This window comes from Trichosurus vulpecula, chromosome 3 (genome assembly GCF_011100635.1).
Source record: "Trichosurus vulpecula isolate mTriVul1 chromosome 3, mTriVul1.pri, whole genome shotgun sequence".
Lineage (NCBI taxonomy): Eukaryota > Metazoa > Chordata > Mammalia > Diprotodontia > Phalangeridae > Trichosurus > Trichosurus vulpecula.
The window spans coordinates 265,261,690-265,287,024 of NC_050575.1; the positions used below are offsets into that span (position 1 = coordinate 265,261,690).

General features: G+C 38.7%; 1 protein-coding gene across 2 annotated transcripts; it reads left to right on the forward strand.

Annotated features, from left to right (window-relative positions):
• Positions 1–466: 466 nt before the first annotated feature.
• LAMP5 (lysosomal associated membrane protein family member 5) lies at positions 467–24,920 on the forward strand. Of its 2 annotated transcripts, XM_036752339.1 has the most exons (6): positions 467–530; positions 1,025–1,197; positions 1,788–1,919; positions 2,239–2,344; positions 4,708–4,896; positions 24,381–24,920. In XM_036752339.1, the coding sequence occupies exons 1-6, from the start codon at positions 467–469 to the stop codon at positions 24,557–24,559; spliced, it is 843 nt and encodes a 280-aa protein (XP_036608234.1). In that variant the 3' UTR covers positions 24,560–24,920. The 2 variants fall into 2 exon arrangements, with proteins under 2 accessions (XP_036608234.1, XP_036608235.1); XM_036752340.1 differs by lacking the exon at positions 1,788–1,919.
• The last annotated feature ends 415 nt before the right edge of the window (positions 24,921–25,335 follow it).

Consider the following 25,335-nt stretch of genomic DNA (forward strand, 5'->3'; position numbering starts at 1 on the left):
TTAACGCCGAGAATGTACGTCCGCCTACAGCGCAAGTCAATCTAGATCCATCTCTAGAAAAGCAAGACGAGATAGTACTACAACTGGATTCCTTTCAGCAGTGACTACCGTGGACAGCTCTCACCCGTGCTTGCATTTCCCTCTGCAGTGAACAGAGTTCCTCCTTAGCTTGCGTGTGTGCTGCACCACAACCACAGAACAAGTACTTGAGATCTCTCTCGATCTCTCTCTCTCTCTCTCTCTCTCTCTCTCTCTCTCTCTCTCTCTCTCTCTCTCTCTCTCTCTCTCTCTCTCTCTCCCTCCCTCCCTTTTTCTCCCCCCCTCCTCTTCCTCTCCCTCTTCTTCCTCTCCCTCTTTCTCTCTTTCCCCCCTCCCTTCTCTCTCTTTCCCCTCCCCCTCTGGAGGAGTCTGTCGGGGATTTCCCCACCGGACAGCAGAACGTCTGGATTCAGTCACCAGAAGAAGCATGGACCACAGGAGGAGACCTGCTCCGGGAATCTTGCGTCTTCAAGTCCTATTCCTGCTTTTCCGTGAGTAAGGTTCTGGCGTCTAGCTGTTGGGTTGAACTTCTTAAAAAGAATAGCGCTGGCACCTTCTAATCTGCCAGCTACCTTTCAATTCAAACATACTCGTTTTATTTTGTATGTGCTTTCATCCCTAACAGGGATTCACACATAGCTTATGGTATTTGCAGACAGAACTCAGGGAGAGGAGTTTAAGACGTGCATGGGTTGGAGCTTTTGAAAGAAAGACATGGTTTAGAAAACAGGGGTTTCCCCTGCTCTAGGCTTACAAGGATTTTAAAGACATGTTAAAGTCAAATCGATCCGTGTCTTTACATAGTGTTGCGATGCTCATTGTTGAATTGCACGTCCAGGGCACTGCAAAATCGGCAACTTTTGAGACTGACTGTAACCTAGCGTACCAGCTGAACACTGACTGCATCTTTACCGTTGTGCCTAACTGTGACTCAGAAACATTGGATTGTTTAGCACAGAACCGATAATATATTTTTGTTTCACAGATACAATTGCTCAGATCATGGCAGAACAAGAAGTTGAAAATCTCTCAGGTCTTTCCACTAACCCTGAAAAAGATATATTTGTGGTGCGGGAAAATGGGACAACGTGTCTAATGGCAGAATTTGCAGCAAAATTTATTGTACCTTATGATGTGTGGGCCAGCAATTATGTCGATGTAAGGAACCGTTTCAACCCAGCTTGCTCTCAAGTCTTAGCTCCCAGAGGGATCTGAAGTCCCTTTAATACAGGGTGCTGACTGAAGCTTGGAATGAATGCGGACCAAAGGGCCCCCACCTTACAGGCCCTGTGAAGACTTTAGCTGTTCCTCTTGAATGCTGCATGGTGTTCACTTTGGAAATGCAAACTGATCCTCTAGCACCTTCCCCTTGCTCTACCCGCTTCATTGCACCTTGCTCCCCTAAAGTACTCAACCATTGCCCATTCCGCATGGCCATGGGATTGGGAGAGGGTTTGAAAGCTAAGCTGCGAAAACAGCGCCCGTGTCTTTCGGAGAGTTTTGTCTGGATACATTTCCATTTCCGTCTCCTCCACCCTACCCCACCCCCATCTACTACTACCTTCGCCTCAGAGGTTCCGCGGGGGGTGCGCCTTTGAATTCATTCTCAGGTCCTATGAAGGCCGCAAGGCTTTGGCGCCGAACCCTTTCCATTCCCCTGAATGCGCTTCTCCTGGGCCCAGCTGCTGGGTGTGGGGCTGAGTCTCCGCTAGCTTCTGAGCCAGGGTTCCATGTGTTTTTGCCTCCAGCTGATCACGGAACAAGCTGATATTCCGCTTTCCCGAGGGGCTGAAATGAAGGGCCGATGTGGGCACAATGAATCCGAGTTGCAAGTTTTCTGGGTCGACAAAGCTTATGCCCTCAAAATGCTATTTGTAAAGGTAACTCCGGGACCAGGATGTGCTAGAGGGAGATTTTTTTTTTAGCTGGATTCAGTTCCCTGTGGATTGCTCAATTGACCCCTTTCAAGCACACCAAGTGGGCAATGAAATATATAAATGCACATCAGTGCATTCACTCCCCAATATTCATAGTGTGTATTTAGGAGGTGGTGAATGGTGCAAGCATTAAAAGAAAGCTAAACTCAGAAAAACCGCTGGGCCAGTAGTTGGGTTTCCCAAGAAAGCTCAATCTTTTGGGCAAAATGGCCACTTCCTGCTCTAAGGCCTCTTTCTCCTGACTGTTGTTTTACCCTTCCAGGAAGGTCACAACACCTCTAAGGGCCTGGAAGCTTCCTGGAGACTGAGCAAAGTTCAGTTTGTTTATGATTCTTCAGAGAGAACATACTTTAAAGATGCTGTCAATCGTAAGTAAGGATGAGGAAATTTGAGATTTGGTGTGGGTCTGGGAAGATGCGTCTTTCGCATCCTCAAGAGGGAGGGAGTGAAAGATGGCGTGTCTCCTACCCTGGCCATCAAAACTCTCCAGAATCGGCCTGGGGGAAGTCTCTCTGTTAGCAATCTTTTTTGCTTGTTGAGCAGAGCCCAGGCTATGTTGTTCCTTCTATGGCCCCATCTCAGTGAGACAGAAGATAGCAGGAACCAAGTTGCCTCCTGCACCCTCTGGGAAGCCCGGCTAGGCTGCCCCAGTTCCCAGGAGACTTGTGATCACCAGATGTTCCCACTGCAGGGCAGAGACAAATCATCCAGAATCCATCTGGCCATCTTGGCCCAGGGTCCACCCCAGCCTCTAGACTTCCTCAGCACTGCAGAGAAAGGCCTGAGGCAAGTTTCCCTTTTCCACAAGCCTAGGCAGCTGATTTAGCCAGTTTCCAGCAGTCAAAGAGGCTTTGCTCCTCTCTCCTTTTGAATCCATTTGAACCCATTCTGCAGTGAAGGATGAGGAGGTTGGAGAAAGGTGATTCTTTTCTCTTTTTATCTCTCCTTTCTCTCTCCCTGTCTCTCTGTCTCTGTCTCTCCCTGTCTGTCTCGGTCTCTCTCTACTTTACTCTGATTTTTCACCCTTGAAACTGCAGTGTAATGGTGCTGCAGTTTCCCCTCATTCCCAGAAAGCCTAGCAAATTCTTCAATTTCCCTTCACATTTTTTTTTCTGGGAACCTTTCCTTTCTACACTATATTTGCCCTTGGGTCTTAATTACCTAAAAGCATTCCAAAGTGAAGGACTATGCAGCCACACTCTTTGCTAAATTAGCCCTTTCATACCCACGCCCAATCCATCTATCCCCCAGTTTATACTAAAAGAAAAAGCTCTCATCTTCTCATAAGATCTCCATGAAAATGCCCCAGAATTTCCAACTGCCTGTTCCATATGTTATAGTATAGTTAAAGAAATCATCTCTTTTTTTGTTATATTCTGTTTAATGTTTTCAAATGTTGAGGATTTCTTTTTTTTTTCAATTTTACCCCTCAGTTCTGGTGGCAGGTAGGGTGTATACTTTACATTTCTGGTTCTCCAGTTCTACGCAGAGGAATTTTAAATGATCAGTTATACATCACCTACCTACAAAATGCATTTCTTTTGGTTGAAAATAATGCTAGAAGACTGCTTTACCATTATTATAGATGGAAGAAAATGTTAGAAAAAATAAGAATTTAAAAGGAAAAAAAATCAGATTTGTAAGTCATTCTAGGCCCAAGCACTGCCACTTACTAGCTATGTAATCTTGGATCACAATCTCTCTGAGCTTCAGTTTCTTTCAGGAAAAAAAGAGGATTGACAATATTTTCACTATATTCCTCACAGGATTGTTATGCAAATCACTTGAGAGAAAGTGTCTAAGTGCTCTGCAAAGTGGCTTATTATAAGTATGACCTATTATTGTTACATTTATCCAGAGTAATTCAGACCATGCATTTCTTTAGCAAAAGTATTATGATCCTGCAGGGGAAGACTTGAACAAAAGTATTTGTTCATATTTGTATTTTTGGAATCATTTTTATCACTAGAGAGAAATTTGGATTTCAAGATAATTTTCCCCAACTAAAACACAAATGACTAATTTCAAAAGCTGGAGAAATCAGAAGCCTACTCCCCCACCACCAAGAAAAACTGCTGATCTTGTTTCTTTATTGGTTGGTCATGGGGGAAAATTAAAGTTGAAATTAAATATTAAATACAGAGTTCAAGTTTCAAACTATTCAGCAATGGCCAGTTATTCACCCTCTATTGTCATGTTTGATTTTTGAGGTAAGCTAGGTAGGCGGAGAAGTGAATAGCATGATAGACCTGGAGTCAGGATGTTATTGAATTGCTTCTCAATTTTTGTGACCCCATCTGGTGTTTTCTTGGCAAAGATACTGGAGTGGTTTGCCATTTCCTTCTCTAGCTTATTTTACAGAGGGAGAAACTGAGGCAAACAGGGTTAAGTGACTTGCTCAGAGTCACAGAGCTAGTAAGTGTCTGAGGCCAGATTTGAGTTCATGAAAATGAGTCTTCCTGGTTTCAAGCCCAGTGCTCTTTCCACTACACCACTTATCTGCCCAGAGTCAGGGAGGCTTGAGCTCAAATCCAGTCTCAGACACCAGTTGTCTGACTAGTCATTCATCTTCCGCCTGCCTGAGCTTCTTTATCTGTAAAATGGGAATCATAATAACAATTACCTCCCAGGTTTATTGTGAGGATAAAATGATTTTTTAAAAAGTACTACACAAATACTAGCTATTATTACTGTAGGATTAATTTTATTGTTGTCTGTGCCACCTCTGTAGCTGGGAAGCACACAGCCAATTCTCATCGCCTATCTGCCTTAGTCACTCCAGCTGGGAAATCCTATGAGTGCCAAGCTCAACAGACCATCTCCCTCACCTCCAGTGATCATCAGAAAACTGTTGCTATGCTTCTCTCATCGGTCCACATCCAGCCCTTTGATATTATCTCTGACTTTGTTTTCAGTGAAGGTAAGGGAGGGGGAGAAGCTGATTTCTGAATAATTGATAGAAAGTGAATGCTTTACTCTCAGGTCTCTTACAAAGTGGTGACTTTTTGTTGAAGGATAGCTCAAAACTCCAGTTACATCTGCAGGTGTGCTGGGATGATGTAATTTTCACTAGTGTCAGTTTATTGGCTTTTAAAGAGAAAAATCAACAAATTGGTATTTATATGAACTCAGTTTTAATTGGTGGGGCTTTGCAAAAAACCTTGATAGAGAAATAGGCAAGAAATAGTCATTAGGAGATAGACTTGACCATTGTCTAAAGCTCTCTTTCAAACTTCCTTGTAGTATGGAGTAAATAACCTTCAAAGGCTGTGTTAGAGAGGTTATTAGCAGCTCTTAAGAAAGTGAAAACAGTAGGAAAGTTTAGCTTCACCAATGGTCTGTTTGTTGTATGTTGTCTGAATAATAGCCCAGCTAGGTCAAGAGAGGCTCATCACTAGATGAGGTCTAGGTGCATCGGTGAGTCAATAAACTATAATTTCAAGACCTTGTAGAACCTCAGTACATTCATTATACGTGTTAGTCATCAATGCACTATCTAAAGTTGGTTTATAGAGACTTCCAAATTGATGGAATGTCAAACAAACACTTACTATAGAAAGATATTTATTGGACTCAAGAGCTAGAATGACCAAAGAGGGCATTTAGTGCAATAATTTTATTTTATAGATGAGGAAACTGGAAGTGCAGAGACTTGGCCCCGGTTACATAAGTAATGAGAAGTGGAGATTGGGATTCCAGCCCAGGACCACTGATTCTGTCTCCAGTACTCATTCCATTTCACAGATCTACATTTATCTAGTGTCGCTTGGGAATATTCTATTACAGAATCACATAGAATCACTGAATGGCAGGTATTAGAGGTTATCTAATTTAGCTCCTTGATTTCCAGGTTAGGAAACTGAGGATACTCAGGGAGGATAAATGACTTATGGCCACATAGCTAACTAGTGAAGAACTAGGACCCAGGTCTCCTAATACACAGTCCATTGTTTTCTGTGACATCCACTTTGCATTCTGAAAAATCATTATTAGCTATTTCCAGGTTTAGAGTTGTATCCTTCTAGAGGAAGTCACCATATAAATGATGTCTGGATAAGTGAGCTGTTACTGTACTTCTAGGATTTGTAAGTTTATAGAGCATCTAGCTTACATTAAATCTGAGCACATTATATCCAGGAGTAAACTACTCACCCAGTTAATGTACATTGACTTCAAGCATAATAATTAGAAAGTCATCTTTTAAATCATACTTTGGTCTTCTAAAATTATATATACTTCAACTGAGGAAGCAGGCAACTCCAGCGAGTAATTTTACTCACTCTGAATCATTCACCAGATCAAAACAACTAATGCCGGAACCTAGTTTGTCCTGCTATTTCTTTCTATTACTCTAGCATCTATCCACACAGTTTGTTTTGAGAGATTGTTTCATTTTATTTGGCAGAACTAGAAAAGAAACCCAACAGGAAAATTAAAATTCTGCATTTCATTTTTTCCTCCTGCAGTGTTAACTACTGCCATTCTACTGACTCTAGCATGTGTGTGTGTGTGTGTGTGTGTGTGTGTGTCTGTTTCTGTGTCTGTGTATGATGTCTGTGGTTCAATAATTACAATATAACACCATAGGAATTTTCCAGTGCAACTTGCTTCCATTATGGATTCATGGTCTTCAAAAATTCAAAGTTCATTAGATCTGAATGAAAACTCTTAAATTCTATTGGATTCAATTTAATTAATTAACTTATGAATTGAGAAAGTGTTGCATTTAGAATCTGGACCTGTATTCAAATCCTGGCTCTCCTATTAACTCCTGGATAATCTTGGGCAAGTCATTTAAACTCTCTTGGCTTTAGTTTCCCCAAATACAAAATGAGGGAATTAAGCTAGATAATGTCAAATGTCCCTTTCAGCTCTAAATCTATTGATCCTATGAACTAGAAATGGTCAATAAAATTTGTTAGTATGTACTTTAGCAAAACTGAGAGTAGCTTCAACTAAAGGTCATCACCATTTGCCAGTCATCTTAAAGCACCAAGTTTGACTAGATGTGAAAACAGCTTAAAATGTACCCAATGACACCATAAATATTTGTGTGTGCATATACATGTATATGTATGTGCATATATGTCATATATACATATATGTGTGCATACATAATATCTATAGGCATGATCTTGGTTTAACAGGATTTTAAAGAAATCTCTTGAGATTTACTCTTTTACAACTAATTCATAACCTTGATGCACTCTGAGGACTCTATAACATTGTTAGCTATGATGAAATAGGGTAAATGTCTCCTGAAAACTGCTTGATACTTTAATGACATTAGAATAATTATGATTAGGATAGAAATACGTAATAAGAAATGCACACAACATATGTACTTCATTATTCTAAAATTAAACCTTGACTAAGGAGTGGGAAGATGTGTGGTTGAATCCTAACACAGTCTTCCTAGCTATATAAACTTGGGGAAGTCACAACCTTAGTTTCCTCATCTCTATAATGAGGAAAATAATAACTGTCCTACATTATAGTATTGTCATTATGCTCAAATGAATCAATATGAACTTTGGAAATGAAAGAACTTTGGGAAATCAATAAGCAATTTGCAGAAAGTACTGTTAGTATTAGTAGTAGTAGTAGTAATAGTAGCAGTGGTGGTAGTAGTAGTAGTAGTAGTAGTAGCAGTAGTAATAGTAGTAGTAGTGGGGGGGTGGTAGAACCACCCATACATATTGACTTTAAATTTTGTTTTTGTTTACAGTCGATCTTCTTTATAAAATTCATGCAATAACTGTGTCTACAGGCTTCTAATAGATGTCATTGTGTTTTGGTAGTATATAGAATGATTCATACTGGTACAAGTAACAGGTTATATTGTAATTGTCAACTACTGTATCTTTTAATTTCTTCTAATTCTTCAGAACAATGTAGATACAAATTCTAGAACAGATAGATTAAGCAGAATCAAAGTCCCAGAGATCGGGGTGGGGAGGGGTTCAGGAATATCTTGGTTATATGTAGGACCCCCAGCTAACATTAATCTCTAGGACACACTATCTTTCATTTCCCCTACCTTGGAAGGTACTTCTGTTTTATATCATCAACCTTTCCCTTCATTTACGCCAAAATCCTTAAAAATCTCCAGACGGTCTACAGTTCCATGGAGAAATTTCAGCAGTGGTGTCTAATCCCATGATTTCTTATGTTTGGAACACTATTTACCTGCAGAAGCAGTCAATCACCCAGCCAAAAACAAACAAACAAACATGAAATGAGGATAAAGCTCAGAGCTGCTTCTTTGATGGGAAAGTGAATAGCTAGATAAAGCCACAAGGACAAAAGAGTTTAATCCCTCCTGTTCAAACAAAGGACAGTCTAATGTCTTGTGAGACCAAGTGTAAGCTGGTAGAGAGGATGCCAAGCAACTCAGTGAGCTTGAGAGTGCTATAGGGAAAACAGCTTCGTATCTGGAGTAAGAGACCTTAGGTTTGAGGCCAAGTTCTGTTATTTGTAGGTGTGTGACCTTGGTATTTGACCACAATGAGACTCATAGAATCACAGAATTTAAGAGCTGGAAGGAACCACAGAAGTCACCTAGTTTAACCCATATATGAAAGGAATCCTCCAGATTATATACCCAAAATGTAGTCTTCTAGCCTCTGCCTGAATACCTCCAAAGAGTTGGAACCCACCACCTAGCAAAGCAATCAATTACACTTTTGGACAGCTCTAATTATCTAATTGTTTTTTGAGACATGACTAAATTTGCATCTGTATCTTCTACCCCTTGTTCCTGGTTCCAGCAAATACAATTGTCAGGTTTGTTTTGGTTTTGTATTTGTTTTTGTTTTTATCTGAGTATATAGCTCATCTGAGCTAGGTGACTTGGATTTGTCAAAGTGAACTAGGTCCTCTTGTACGATATCTCTTTCTGTATCTTAGGCATCAACTCTATGTCAGTCATTTTTGTTTTGCCGTTTCCAGAACAAATATCATTTTCATGGGCAAATAGAAGCAAAATTATGTTTTGATATTACTGCCTTTTCTTTTTTGTCAGTTCCCATCTCATCCTCCTCAATCAAAGTTATATCCCTTATTTATTCTCTTTTTCTCCCCAATCCACCCCCATTTTGTTGCCTTTACCTTCCTATATCAGCCACAGCTCATTATGAGCTTTAGTTCTCCTGGCATTGTTTTTATAGGACTATATGATTCTCTTATATTCTCCCTAAGTTGCCTGGCCTTGTTATCCTCTTCTGAACATTTCTTTTAAAAATCTATATTGGTGGAAGAGATTCCAGTATATCCACATGGGTCTTTTCAAACAATGCTTTCTTTCATCATTGGAATAGTTTTCCTTATATTCAGAATTTCACTTGTAGTTCCCATCCTTCCTGGGATGACATCTATTGTATGATTTTTAGTCTATGGAATCATAGCTTTTCCTTTAAACCCTCCCAAAGTCTAGATTACATGTCAAAATATTCTAGGATTTTCTCTCCTCTATAACAAACCGTGGGAGGGAGTGGTCATTTCTTCCCAGGGTTTCCATCATTTTCACACCAGCAACTGGTTCTTTTAGTAAGGCAGATACAGAATAGAATTCCCCCTTGGGATACTTCTGTCTTTTGAAGGATGAAATTAGCACAAAGGCAAGCCGTTATGAACTGCTTTGCTTATGCAGAAATAGAGCTCCAGCAGATGTCTGGATAATTGAAGTCCCCCATTGCTACCATGCCATACCTCTGTGCTAGACTTCTGATCTGTTTCACAAACTCCTCATCTATTTACTTTTTCTGTTCAGGTGGTCTGTACTATATTCCAATAAGAAAAATCATTTTTGGTTTTCCTTCTATAGGCCTTCACTCAGATTATGCTTCCCCCACCCTTTCCTCATGAGTATACCTTCTAAATATGCTGTGCTAACCCTCTTCCCACTTTTACCTCTCCCAAAAAATCTCAGTGATACCTATAAACTAATATTTGACTCTTCGTGTTTAAGATCTCCAGTTCTTTGTTGCTTAAACTATGAACATTTGTGTATAGATGTTTGCTACATAGGTTTAACTACTAGCTCTTTTTCTGGGTTTTTTCTCATTTCTAGTAATCTCAGTTGTTTTTCTCTTTCTTATTTTTAGCTATTTCTGTGGTATATAAATGGGAAGCTGTATACGAGCATTCTTCTTCCTCCTCCATTCTTTTTAATTTAAAGATTTTTCAACCGGATTTTCAAGACAGCCTGCAAATAAATTCATATCAGCCTTTGTTTGGTGCACTCCATCTCTTGCCAGGAATTTGTTAGCACTATATTCTAAGCCATAGTCCAGAAATACAGATCCCATTCTCAGATACCACCTTCTAAGTCACCTGTTCACTACCCAGATCAATTTTTAACTTATTCATCTCTTGCCTTCACTGGGCTATAGTAGGAAAAATACAGTCTTTGCCCTCATGATTTCCAATTCTTAGCACAAAAATTTATACTCAATGGAAATCCTTTTAAAATGTATTCCAGTTGTACCAATTGTGTCCATGTGAATCACCAGAAATGAATAGTTTTCATCTATTTTGATAAGCCTTTGGAAAGGTCTCTGCTATATCTTAAAAGATAGTAGATCACTCTATTATTGCTATCAGGTAAACAAATATGTGCCTCAATACTCCTACCAAAAATCAACAACCATTATGACTCTTTTCTTCTTCCTTTGGATGAACCTAATAGCTCTACTGTATAAGTTTTTGATGGACAAACAGCTTCCTTATCAAATAGCTGGTTCTCATCATTTGAAAGAGCCTTACATCTGTTTTTAATCTCTAATTGTACAGTATTGCTTTCCTTTTCCTCTCTTCTGTGTAATACTTTTCTATTCCCATCATCCTAACAAGGGTCAAGATCACGAACAATGAACATTTGATGCAAGTCACTGCACAGTTTCCTACTTTTCATAATTCATACTTATAGGTCTTTATACCTGACTAAGACCTTTACAGGGAATTATCACCTCTTTTACAACCAAACCAACTTCCTTCCCTTGGTCTTAATTCCATAGCTACAACTTTGTCATTGTTCAAGTTGTGTCCACTCTTCGTGACACCATTTAGAATTTTCTTGGCAAAGATACTGGAGTGGTTTGCCATTCCCTTCTCCAGCTCATTTTAAAGATGATGAAACTGAGGCAAACAGGGTTAAGTAACTTGCTCAGAGTCACACAGCTAGTAAGTGTCTGAGATTGGTCTTGAACTCAGGTCTTACTGACTTCACGACTAGCCTTTAGCTCTATCCATTGTGCCACCTAGTGGCCAGACCTACTTGGCCTTCAATTTTTCACCAAACTTGGCCCACCTACCAATCTAGTCTATCAATTTTCTTTACTTTCTAATTGTTCCTCTAATTTTTTCCTTATTGCGCTGGCTACATTTTTTTTTCTATTCTATGATATTGCTTTAGGTTCTACTTTAAATCCTCCTTAATCTTTTAATAACTTCCTTAATTGTCCTTGATTCTTCTTTTCAACCCAAAAAATAGAATTTGGAGTGGTGTCTGGGCCTAGAGATTGTTCTTTGAATTTTATCAAATTTATACCAAATTTCTCCTTCCAAATTCAACCTCTGATTTACTTCACGAGACCAAACCCATCCAAATGACTACAAAATTGACTTATTCAGGTTAAGGCTTTCTCTCTCTTCTTACAACTCCTGTAGCTTCCCACAGAAGTCAGAACTAGAAGCCTCAGTATCCCTTCCTATGAATTTATTGTGCTTCCTCACAAAGTTGTTTAAATTTCTATGGCAATAGCTTCCATTTATATAGCCCTTAGATGTTTGCAAAGTGCTTTCCAAGCAAATTGATCCTCAAAACAGTCCTAAGAGATAAGTGCTACTGTCCCCTGAGAGAAGCTGTGACTTTCATAGGGTCACTCAACTAGGACATCTTAGTTTAGAGGCAGGATTTCAACAAAGGTCTACCTGACTCTGGGCCTGGCACTCTACTACTCCATAGAACCCTGCATAACCACAGGGCCCTATATATTCATAGGGAATTTATTAATGTAGAATGAAAACATCTCAAAATTACCTGCTGCTTGGAAATGCAACTTTAAAATGGTCTTAAACCGAGCCCTCAGTACTTACGACTTTAAAAAAATAAAATCTTTTAGGAGACATATACATAGCTCAACCAAATGAAGTTGAAATTAACAACTATTCTTGTTCAAGAGCCAAAAATATCATTGCCCTTGGTTTGCAGAGATGAAAGTTGGTGTTAAATAACCTTTTTTGATTTTCATCAGTTGTTTTTGTCTTTCTTCACCGTATTTGATGTGAGCATTTGAGCTATACTGTACTATAATTACGTTAATGTGGAAGTAATAAAGAAAACACACGTGGTACCAGAGATATTCCTGAGCAGTTTTACCAGAAACTGACTTAAACCAGAAACAAAAATATCCTTCTTGGTAAAACAGTATTTCACCAGATGCAGATTTAGAAGTTTTAGGACGGGGATAGTGTTAAAGCTGGAATAAGTCACACCATTTTCTCTTTGTTCCCAAAGTTTTTAAACAGGTGAAATCAGGTAACTGGGTTGCACAGTGGAGAGAATTCTGGGCCTGGAATTATGAAAATTTGAGTTCAAATCTGACCTCAGTTACTTCCTACCTGTGTGACACTGGGCAAGTCACTTAATTTCTCTGCCTTAGTTTTTACAACTGTAAAGTGGAGATAATAACAACAATAAGGTTGTTATTAAAATGAAATGAGTTAATATTTATAAAGCATTTAGCACAGTACCTGGTGCATAGTGCTATACAAATGATATCAATTATTATTATTGTTTGTTATTATTTTGAAAGGAATATCAAAAGAGGAAATTAAATAACTAATCAAAGAATCCCCGGATTGGTAGAGAATTAATAAACCATATACTCCATTTAATGCCTGAACAAGAATCCTTTTCCTAATCATCCCCAATTAGTAGTCATTGATCAATCAATAAACATTTTTTAAATACCTCCTGTATGCTAAGAATTGTGCCCATCATCCTGGGAAAAGTCATTTATCACTTATTCATTGAATAAATATTTTTTGAGCACAAATAAGTTTAAGAATACACTCTTCATAGCACTTGGCACTGCAGAGTGGAGACAAAAATAAATAAGACCCTAATCTGTACTGTCAAAGGGCTTGCTAAAGGAGGATAAGTACACAAACGACTCATTATAATACAAGATTTACAACCTGAAAAGGGTTTGTATATTGACACACTTGGCAAGAGAGGGAAAAGAATGATTGATTTGTGTTCTTTTGGGTTTTGGATGATTATATGTTTATGACTCTGGAATTATTATTACTTTTAGGTAATAGCTGGCGGAGTCACCTCTTTCTCCCCCCTTATCTTTCTGTATCCCTAATTAGCCATTGTAGCACCTAGATATATCTCCAAAGTGCAGTTCTAGGACTGTTGCCCTGGATTGCCACAGCCTAGGCATGGCTGAGTCAGCAATGCTGAAACTTGCTTATTTCCATATGTAAGTGGATTTGGAGTCCCATCAATGTCTTCCTTCCAAAGGTGTAGATTACAAACCCATCAACACCTTCTCATACTATAAAAATTCTTTTTCATATCCTTCCATAAACCCACCAAAGAAAACCTATCCAATATACTAGAGTTCTTTTTCTTTACATATTTTGTTTTTTGACATTCTCTGGGCACCAGGAATAACCATCTATTATCCCTTATTTTTGATAGAAAACTAGGCCACCAACTTTTCCCAAGGATACAATTCTTGGATGATTTCATTTATGCATACATCAAGCTCTTTGTGCCCACTATATTATCTCTCCTTTGCCCTTCAAGTTACCTGCAATTTTAATTCATGGAAAATTGTGATGTCCCAGGATTCTTGGTCATAAAACATTGCTGACAAAATTTTGGTGTTATAAAAGATGGCAGAGAGCAGCTTGCATTTATTGAAATTACTGCACAAATCCAGTTTACCCTCTTCTTCCTATTAAATTCTTGGCCAAGATTATTGTCCATCTGTAGTACCTGGTCCAAATATTGTATTGGTGGACAAACTCATTGAGTTGCTATAATAACAATGTTGCTTGCAGCTGCTGTGGAGGTGTAAGGCCAATAACACCAGCACACACTTCGATCTGCTTTTCTAAGGAAAGCAACTTTAAGGGGTTTCCAATCTCACTTTAATTAAACACACATATATCATTCACTTAGTTTCAGTGGCAAAAGTCAGCACCCTGAACTTCAGAGAAAACACAAACCAAAATTACAAACAGAAATTATATAAACAGAGCAAATATCACAAAACAACAGACAGGCTTCTTGCTATATGATCAAAACTATACATACATAGTTACCAGAGAGAGAAGCACCAACATCTGGGTTTTCAAAGCCAGGGGGCTCCTTAACAGCTACCCAGAGTCTCCACACCCATGCTCTTCCAACGAGTGAGACCCAAACAAAATGCTAACGTCAGGGAATATATACACTTCTTTAGAGCACTTCACACCTCGAGACAGTTTCACACCCCTCATGACCGAACTAGCAAAAAAGTGTGGGCCTTCCTACAAACAAAGGCAAGACTCAATCAAAGTCATGTGATTGCCTTAGTGCTGAGGAGCACTCCAAAACAAAAGACAACAAAAAGTCCCACTTTGCCATTACGGTTGCCAATAAGCTGCACGTTTTAGTCTGGGACAAAAGGCCATCTTCATTCTTTTGGTTTTATCTGGTGTGGATTATTAGTCTCTTTTTTTTTTTGAGGTGTGGATCTCACCGAGAAGACTCTATAGTACCCTGGGACTTGATGTCATAATCACAGTGTTACATACAATATGGAGGATATCATCTTATAGGGAATCCTTGTTCTATTTGCATTCATTTTCAACAACCTCAATTGCAGTGACAAGTGTGTTTAGTTCACATATATCTCCCTATTAAGTTTATCTTTGTGGTTGTATCTTTCTAGGAATCATATGTTTTATGAACTAATAAAGAAGACAGTCATTGTTGGAAGACAGCCCTTAAAATGCCATTTTCTTCTAACAAGTCAAATGTGCTTTCTTGTTTTTATTGTTTAAATACCACCACCCCCAATACAAAGGGATATTGCATTCGTTACAACTTTTGATCAATTGTGTAATTGTAAAGATGTGGTTTCAGAAGAAAGTCTACCTCCCTTTTCATATTTTCAGTGAGAATTCCCTCGATATGTATGTAGATTATTCTCATAAAAGAATATACAAATGAAGAAGTAGGACTGTCAGACATTAGTTATTGCCTCCTTGATTGCTTATGGGGTTATCATAGATTCAGAGTTAGAAAGAGTCTCAGAGGTCATCAAAATTCAACCCCCTCATTTTGTAGATGAGGAAATTGAGGCCTAAGGGGTTAGATGATTTGCCTGAGGTCACAGTACTAGGGGTGGCTTTAAACCCAGGACCTCTGACTTCAGAGCCAGCGATCGTTCTACTATATCACACTATGTCTGATCCCCCCAGTCCCCAAGAATTCAGTCTTTCCATCCTATACCATTTTACTTATCTTGGAAACTGGTCTCTCTATGCTTTCAAAATGTCTGTACCTCCATCAGGAATTTCTTCTGGGTATGTGTATTCTGTCTCCTCCCTGCTCATTTTTCTTACCTTCTCCCATCCTCATGTGGCACATTTGCCTTTGAGGTTACGTATAAGCTCATTGAGCACAGGAACTCTTCAGAACTGTCATTGTATCCCCAGTGCCTAGCATACAGATGAGAAATCAAATAATATTTGTTGAATCAAAATCCAAATGGAGCAACTCCGTTGTCACCAATGATGAATGTAGCTTGTTACAGAAATGCTTAAGGATTTGTTCAATTGATGAATTGTTTATTGTCTTATTCTGAGGGTCTAGCTCCATCTGTAGAGGCTGTTGGGATGATCTCACTTGGCTGGGTCTCCAGCCGAGTTTTCTGCTGACTCATTTCCTCCTCTAGGATTCTATAAGGTGAAACTGCTTGATCTACTATTCTCCTCTGTAATGTTTTACAAGTGAGTTTACATCAAAAAAAAATAGTGATTTCCTCAGCTACCAAGTTTCTTTTCTTGGTGATGAGATCGACTGTTTGCTTATTGAGCCAGTTTCTATAAACTTTTGGTACCATCATGATAATTGATTCATGTTACAAACTTGTGTAGTAAAGGATGATATGAGAATCTGTGTTGATCTCTTTTCCTTTATTCATTTCCCATTTTTTACTAGCAATTTATTTGAACAGGTTAGATTAGAGCTATTTTAATTGTCCATAATATTTTCTCATTTTTTTCTTCCATTTTGATGTTTATTTTGACTTCTTGTTAATGGCTTGATGGTTTCATGCTACATAGTTGAATTTAAAATGATTCCTACTTTAGTAACTAGTTATTTCCTACATTTTTGTGTTCCTGTTCAGTGCCTTCCAATGCCTTCTGACTATCTTTATGAAGAAGGGATTCATGATATGTAGGTTATCAGGCTTCTGAATATGCTATATGGCTTTGGTCTTTTCCATATCTTACTTTTTTCTTATTTAACTTTACTATTTTGAAAATCATATTGAGATGTTTGTGCCTATTAGATATTTGTGTAATTATTCTTTTGTGAAAAGGGAATACATTACAATCCAGAGAGTCTTTTCTGGCCTGGGGGAGTTAGTGTACATCCTACTAAATATAATAACTGTTTATATATTGGGGAGACTGTAGATTATGGTATCACAATAATAATGAGCATTTACATAGTGCTTTAAGGTTTATAAAATGCTTTAAAAATATTATCTCATTTGATTCTCACAACAAGGCTGGGAAGTAGTTTTTATTATTATACCCAGACAGAGTTGGAATGATTTTTCCAGGGTCACACAGCATTGTAAGGATCTAAGGCTAGATTTGAACTCATGTTTTCCTGACTCCAAATCTAGAGCTCTATCCACTGTACAACCTTAATTTTTAAAGATTCATTTAGAATAGGTTTTTGTGCTGTGTGTATGTTGGTGGGATGACAACAGATAAAATTTAGTTTTCAATTCTTAAAATTAAATGTGAAAATAATTATATGCCATACAAGCCAAAGTAGATAGTCCTTCCCCCTGTGAATTGTGGTGCTTCCCATATAATATCCATCATAAGCAGTTGTTCTGTCCTTCTAGAGTGACCATGTTGTCTGTAATGTGATAGCTTCTATAGAACTGCGGTATTCAGTGCACCAAAAGTGAAGGGTCAGAGTATTCTGTTGGCAGCAGATAACAGTGGCAACTTGTCTTTGGTTTATAATTTCATACCTGAGCTAGTAAGTACTATTTTTCTAGGTTAAGTAGGATTATTGCCCAAACGAAAAGGAGGTTTGACCAAGTTCTCCTATTTATTTTGCATTCTAAAGTTAGTGTCATGTTCTGTTCTAAATGAATGATTTTTCTTGGTAAATCTTTATCTATATTAGGAAAGGAAAAAGAAAGACCAACCAAAAAAAAACTTACATATCCAGGTATGATGCAAAAGGATATTAATTTCAAACAACTGAGGCCACAGAATGGCTGGAGACAGAGGTAGTAAAAACAAAAATGTCTTCTTAGCTTTCCCTTTTTATACAGAAAAGTTTTCATTTCTGATACATGTCAGTAACATTTCATCAATTTTCCTCACTTACCAGGAATTTTAAGGCAGTAATCGGTAGGGAAACAAGATGTTATCTGTTACCTCTTTTCCCTGATTTTGTTTTGGGATCTCAAAGTGCCATAGCTAACTAAATAGGACAGGAATCCCAAAGACTAGAATGCTTATTTTCCTGTTCCAGTGTCTGTTCACATAGAAAAGTCTGTTACCTATAAGTTGAAGTGCTTTGGGGCTATATAGAATTCCATTTGGGCTCAAGAAGACCCTATAATTTGAATGACAGGGATAACTCTTTAGTTTGCTTTAGGGACATAAGGCCAAAATTACAGAAAGAAAACAATAAAAGTGGAGGGAGAGAGAGAGAGAGAGAGAGAGAATAATAATAAATAATTGGTATAGCTACAAGTATCTCAAGGGAGTTCTCTTTATTGTTAAATTGTTTGGCCATTGCTAAGAGAGGCTTTGGGATGACTTCTCAACTGAGATGGTAAAGGACTTTTTATCAAGGGGCTTCCAGCTATCCCTTTGGATTCTTTATATGAATATTAACCTAAATTCTAGAGAAGGCTGGAGGAAAAGGTTTTTGTAAAGGAGAAAAACATACCAAGAATCCTAATACTGAAGGAAAATGGTCACAGCTAGCAATTTAGGCATGAATAAATGTGTGAATGCATGTATACATGTTCTAGCAAGTAATGCCAATTAATTTGCATTCACAAAGGAAGGTTAGCACTAGTAGTTACAAAAATCCCATATAACAAACATTCCCTTATCTATAACAGAGGAAGGGCCCCAGGAGCTATAAACCAGGCCTCTGTGATAAATTGCAATGGAGATAGTTTAGCTGGCCCTGTCACAGTCCCCAGCCCACCAGGATTTTTTATACAGCATCATATTCATGAAATGATTTGGCAGTCAACAAAAACAACTGTGAGTCACAAATGAGTTGAATACAGCAGCTATTTTTTAATGTTTCCTCACCCTGGCTGTTGCCAATTTCTTTCCATTAACTCCCTAGCACTCTGTATATCCATAGATGACTGAGAAGAAATGAAAACGAGAATTTTAAAAAGAAAAGCTATACCAGTGTTTGAATTTAATGGTGTATTACTGGAGTACATTTTACACCTTTCGTATCACTTGCCATATTTTTTTTTTGAAAATATAGAAAGTAGATTAAATACCATCTGACTACAGCATTTTCTACTTAGCAAACAACACTTTTTGTACTAATGTCAAAAAATCCAATATGATAGGCAAGCTTTTTGCTTCTAGTTTCCTACTTCAATAGGCAGCATCACTGGTCTGAGATCATATAGTTGTCCTATATTCTATTTTACTTTGATAGTATCTGCTCTCCTGTTCTGGGACATTGAAGGTTTTGTTAACAATTTCACTAAGGTTTCTATTTGAATTTTTAAATAAAAACAAAATAAACATGATGGAAGTAACAGAAATTGTTTAATGTCAACAAAGCCCCAAACTTTTCAGTGACCAGCTCAAGTCTCATTCCCAACTTTCCTGGCATCTCTCTGCCAGGATTATTGTGAGGACAAAATGGGTTAATATTTGTAAGATGCCTTGCACTTAAAGCACTATGTAAAGCCTAGCTATATTATGATTATTATTACCCCATATTGATGCTTGTCTGTTTTCTACCTCTCATAAAACTTAGAGTTGCCACCATACTTGATTAATTTGGGCAAATCACCCTTTGTTGGCCTTAGTCTCCACATCTGTAAAACAAAGGGGTTGGACTCTATGATCGAAGGTTCCTTCCGGTTCTAAATCTATGATCCTATGATTTTATTGCTAGTATTACTCTCTAGGGTTTGTTTTTCATATAAATTTTCTCTTTCCAGGAAAATTGTTCATGTTCAGCCATCCCAGTATGCATACTACATAGATATACATTCTCAGGTCCTATGAGCTACAATTCAGAATGAAGCAATGTCCTGGTCAGGCTAGAGTATACCAAAGAACAGAGCAAGAATTGAGGCTGCTTATAAATCTGAGGGGCAGCTAGGTGGCTTGGTGGATAAAGCACTGGGCCTGAAGATAGGAAGATTCCCCTTCCTGAGTTCAAATATGACCTCAGACACTTATAAGCTGTGTGACCTTGGGCAAGTCATTTATCTCTGTTTTTCTCATTCTACACATCTGTAAAATGAGCTAGAGAAAGAAATGGCAAACCCCTCCAGTATTCTTGCCAAGAAAACCCCAGTGGGGTCGTGAATGGTCAGACATGACTGAAAACACAACAGTAAGTCTGAGAGTCAAAGGTTAGAGTCTGCTGGGAATTTTTTTTTCCGTTCAATAACTATTCTGAGTGCCTACTGTGTCCTAGGCACTATGCAAAGAACTGGGGATATAAAAAGAAAAAGACAGTCCTTGCCTTCTTAGGAGCTTATATTACAATCTAATGGGAGAAAATGACACACAAAATGAATATGAAAAGCTGGAGGCTAGTGGAACACACCAGGGAGTATGAGGTATGATTTTCCAAGGAGTAGAAACCAATCAGAGCAATTGATGGAAAAAGGAGAGTTAGTTCCTTGAAAATTCAGATCCCTGCACTTTATAAGGGAGGCTTTGGGAAGAGTTTAGTGCTCTCATTTCTAGCCCTTTAATCAGTGAGGGTAGGAGGCTGAGAGAGGTGAAATGTTAAATACCTAAAATAGCAAGTGATGAGATTTCAGGTGATTGGGGTAAGATGTGAAATCTCAAGGCAAGTAGAGCAACTAATGGATAATAAGCCCCTAACAGGGATTTCATCAAGGTCAGCTACCACACTGGTGGTAAATTCTTCAACTTGAAAAGGCTACAAACAAAGACCAAAGTGGAAGGAATGTTGGCCCATGATTTTCTATTTGCAGATGATTGAGCACTCAATGCAGCCTCTGAAGCTGAGATGCAACAAAGTATGGATCACTTCTCTGCTGCTTGTGCTAATTTTGGCCTAACAATTAACACCAAGACAGCACAGGTGCTCCATCAACCGCCACCACACCATCCATACATGAAACTATCGGTTACAGCAAATGGAGAAGTTTTGAATGCTGTGGATAAGTTCACTTACTTTGGTAGTGTACTTTTCAGGGATGTACACATTAATAATGAGGTCAATGCTTGCATTGCCAGAGCTAGCTCAATGTTTGGGAGGCTGCAAAGGAAAGTATGGGAGAGAAGAAGTATTAGACTGACTATCAAACTGAAGGTCTACGCAGCCATCGTACTGACCTCATTGTTGTATGCCTGTGAAACCTGGACAGTCTACCAGCACTATGCCAAGAAATTGAATTGCTTCCATTTGAACTGTCTTAGGAAGATCCCAAAGACCACCTGGAAGGATAGGGTACCAGACACTGAGATCCCTACTGGCTGTTGAGCATTCAAATTCTGCTTCAGAGAGCACAACTCCAATGGGCTGGCCACAATATTAGAATGCAAAATGTACACTTGCCAAAAAGACTATTTTATGAAGAACTCATACAGGGCAACACAGGGAACACTCACGTGGTGATCAGAAGAAGCGATACAAGGACACTCTCAAGGTCTCTCTTAAGAACTTTAGAATCGATCATGTAATGTGGGAGACACTGGCACAGATGCACTCAGGATGTCATACCCCCAGCAGAGAAGGTGCTGTGTTCTATGAGCAAAGCAGAACTGAAACAGCTCAAAGGAAATTCAGGATGCACGAATTTAGAGAATACATCTGAAATGTTCACATGAACTATTTTCTGCCCCTCCTGTGGTAGAACATTCTGAGCTTGTATCGGTCTGATCAGCCACAGTTGGTCACATTGAAACATAACTCTTCTATGGTGGTGTCATTTTAGCCCTCTATGAGAACAAAGGACAACAACCAATCTATTCTTTATTTGGCCACAAAACTGTGATCAAATGATTAATACTTTTAATTTCTCTGAAACCTGAGCCTGACAAGAGCAAGGAGGGGTTCACCTCAGTTACTATTATAACAAGAATCTTGGCATTTCTGTAGGCTTTTGTAAGCTGGAAGTCCGAGTTTCCTTGTTGGGTGTCAGCTAGCTGGGCCAGTCTAACCTGATTAAAAAGATCAAAGATGGGATTATGCTCTTAGTAGTGGAAGAGGCCTTAAAGGCCAGCTAATCTAGCTTTCTTGTTTTAGCGGTTTGTTTTGGCCTGTTTGTTTTATTGATGGCTTGTGATTTTATATCCCATTCATTTCTATTTCAGTTTTTCCTCACCACTCTACCTAAAGAGGTTTTCCTTTTGCAAAGATTGAAAAAGAGAAAAAGAAAAAGCAGTTCAGCCAAACCAAACAACACACTTGAAACATCTCGGCAGCATATTCATATTTGATAACTATGGCCAGGACTTAGTATGGTACCTGACACAGAGTAGGTGCTATTTTTGTATCCCCCAGCTCTTAACACAGTGCCTGGCACATAGTAAGCATTTAATATTTTGAATTAAATTAATAACTGCTTATAGACAATTCAAATATATTCCTCAGTAAGATAGGTACATTTCTTCAACTTTTTGGTTTATTGTTCCTTCTATTTACATTCTTATAATTATTGTGTCTATTGTTTTCACCATTCTGCTGATTTTGGTGTTTATCAGTTCATCTGTGTAAGTCTTCCCATGCTTCTCTGCATTCTTCATATTCATCATTTCTTCTGACATGATAACATTTCATTATATTCTTGTGCCACAATTCGTTTGGTCGTTCCCTGATTTGTAGTCCCCTCTTTGTATTTTACTTCTCTTTTTTTGCAACCAGCAAAGATTATGCAATGAATAATTCAACCCTTTGTTTTACAGATTGGTCAGTGGAGGCCCAGAGAGCTTCAGGGACTTCCTCAAGTTCCCAGAGGCAGCAAAAGGTGGAGCTGGGGTTTAAACCTAGGTATTTCTGAAACTCCAAATTTAGCAGTCCAGAGATAGGCAAGTTTAAATCCCAGCTCCGCCTTTTGCTGCCTCTTGGACCTTGAGGAAGTCCCTGGAGCTCTCTGGGCCCCCACTGACTGATCTGAGGGATTAGTGATCTAAAAGATGCTGCTGATGGAACAAGGAGAGACACTTGAGAAGTTTGGATTCCAGCCCTCTACTGGCCTCCACTGACTAATCAGTGTCTCCTGACAGAGACACATGTTCCAGACAAAAGCGTATCCTAGAGGCAAATCCAAGTCCTTTTAAGTCTTTGAGCTTGGTTCCTCTCCCTGGCTCTCCCGCTCAGGACAGAGTTTTTCAGGTCAGGGATCTAGATACACAATGAGCACTCATAAGTAATTGTGAAGTTGATTTGGAAAATCAATCCTCTCTGGGAAGTTATCAAACATCATTGCTTCCTAGTAGCTGCTCAGAAGTTTGGTTCTCAGATTGAACTTGTTCCTTAAAACAGGACACCAGTTACTCCCATGCAATAATTATGTTCCATTAGTTGCCAGTTTTAGGGATAAGATTAAAGGTTCAATGGGAAGTCTCGAGGGTACCCCAAAAGAATGAATCTTTGAGGTCCCTTGAAACCCTAACTAAATAAACTATTTGATGATGAGTATTTCCTGAGTTGTCTTCCAACCATAATTCTGTGAATGAAAATATTAGCAAGCAATTGAGAAGGGGTAAGAAACCTCAGGACAAGTAGAATCACTTCAACTTTAGGACCACAGGAACATAACCAACTACACAAATGACAGGGATCAAATTTTTATGATACTAAAACACTTTAAAAGAAAAAATCAGGTAGTCGTCATCCAATTGTTTCGCCACGTAGATACCAAGCAAGGAGCTAATGCAGTAGAATTATTAAAAAGAGAGTTAGCATTAGAGTCAGATGATGTGGGCTTGAATCGCAGCCTTGCCACTCACTACCTGCGTGACCCTGGGGAAATCGCCTCACCTTCCTGAGCTATGGTTTCCTCATTTGTGAAATGATGGGGTTGGACCAGATGGCCTTCAAGATCATTTGCAGCTCTGAGGCTATGATAGTATCTGGAAATGGAAACATTGTGATGGTTAACACAATGTTGTGCTTTTGGTGACAGGTAGGTACAGCTGGTATCTTGGGATTTTACAGGGAAAACAATCCAATTTTTAAAAAAAGTCACCATCAAGACATGCAATAGGAAAGTGCCAAATCTTGTTTAGTGAGATAGTGAAGAACACGTGTGAAATAAGGCATATCCTATCATATGTAATCAATGTGTCAGTGTGTTTTTTTTGTTCCAAGAGAGGGCAATATTGAGCCTACAGTATTGGGGGGAAATGTTTTGGACCATATTATCTTTAAGATTCCGTCCAACCTCAATTGAACTTTGTTCTGCCGAGTCACCTATGAGGACTATTATTCTAAACTCTGCAGTCTACATATTAACTTTAGAATCTCTTTAATAAACTTCCATTGAGTCTTAGCACAATATGTTAGTTTGGACATAACATGATGTCTAGTAAATTCAATTCATGATTTCTCCTCTAGCACCAAAGGACCAGAAGCAATGTGTAGGCTATGGGCTGAGCATTGGTTTGGGGTTCAGAAGACTTGGGCTCAAATCTTGTCTTTGCCACTTAGCATTTGGCCTGTGTGGCCTTGGTTAAGTCACTCTCCCTCATTCCCCTTGCTATTTGAGGCCTTGGGTTTTTCATCAGTAAAATGAAGAAGTTGGATTTGATGACCTATAAGATCTCTCCCAGTTCTACATCTATGGTACTTTTGCTTGACTTGTGCTTCTGAACTATCATGCATTTCGGTGTAAGCATTTGAAGTATGTCACTGATATTCTTGTATCTTTTCCTTTTCAGAACACAAGTGTCCTGTTGATGAGAGGGAGCAACTGGAAGAAACTTTGCCTCTGATTTTGGGACTGATCTTGGGCCTGGTTATTGTGATAACACTCACAATTTACCATATACATCACAAACTGACAGCCAATCAGGTGCAGATTCCAAGGGACAGATCTCAGTACAAACACATGGGATAGGGGAGGCACCTAGCCAGGCTCTAGCCACTGCAAGCCGTTATCAGCTAGTGAAAGCTCAAGGACCTACAATGCCCTCCTCCTTCATTCACCCTAGGACACACCAATAGAACTGCTGCATATCAGCCAACACAGTTTGGAAGCTCAGCATGTGTTCATGCTTAATCCCGGTGGGTGAAAATTCTCCTCTCTGATTGTAAGGGTGAACATCAGCCCTTTCACCTGTCCTTTCTCCGTGCAGGGAATTTCCTTGGGAAGTCAGCCAGTGTTCATGTTTTTCTGGCATTGCTTTGATTTACCTAGGCTACCACAGGAGAGTCAAGGAACAACATATCAAACTGAGAGGAGAGTTTAGCCTTACAAATTAAAGTCAGAAACCTTTTTTTTAACCCTTCATGAAAGGAAACCCTTTTAAGCATGATAAATGGGAGAACTCTTATTCTTTCAGACATTTTTTGATTACCCTACAAAGTTGTTGATAGGCAAAATATATAGCACCCCATGCTACTGCAAGTTAACTTGAAAGTTATACATGCTTTTGGCTGGGCATTCTGCATGTACAATGATTGTCATTGAAGTGTTACATTGCTACCTGCAACTGATGATTTCACAGCAAAAGGAAATGTTAAATTTACTATGCAGACTATTTCAGGCATTATAAAAAATATAACAGGTATAAATATCAGAACTTCATATAATTTCGTGTAAGTTTGTTTTTAAAATATGGATTAAAACACACAGTATATAGCATTTGGCTTCATTTCTTGGGGACAAAAATA

Coding starts and splice junctions, on each gene's coding strand:
- LAMP5 (XM_036752339.1), top strand. CDS start 467: ATGGACCACAGGAGGAGACCTGCTCCGGGAATCTTGCGTCTTCAAGTC. Junction 531..1,024: donor AGTCCTATTCCTGCTTTTCC/GTGAGTAAGGTT, acceptor TTTGTTTCACAG/ATACAATTGCTCAGATCATG. Junction 1,198..1,787: donor GGGCCAGCAATTATGTCGAT/GTAAGGAACCGT, acceptor TTTTGCCTCCAG/CTGATCACGGAACAAGCTGA.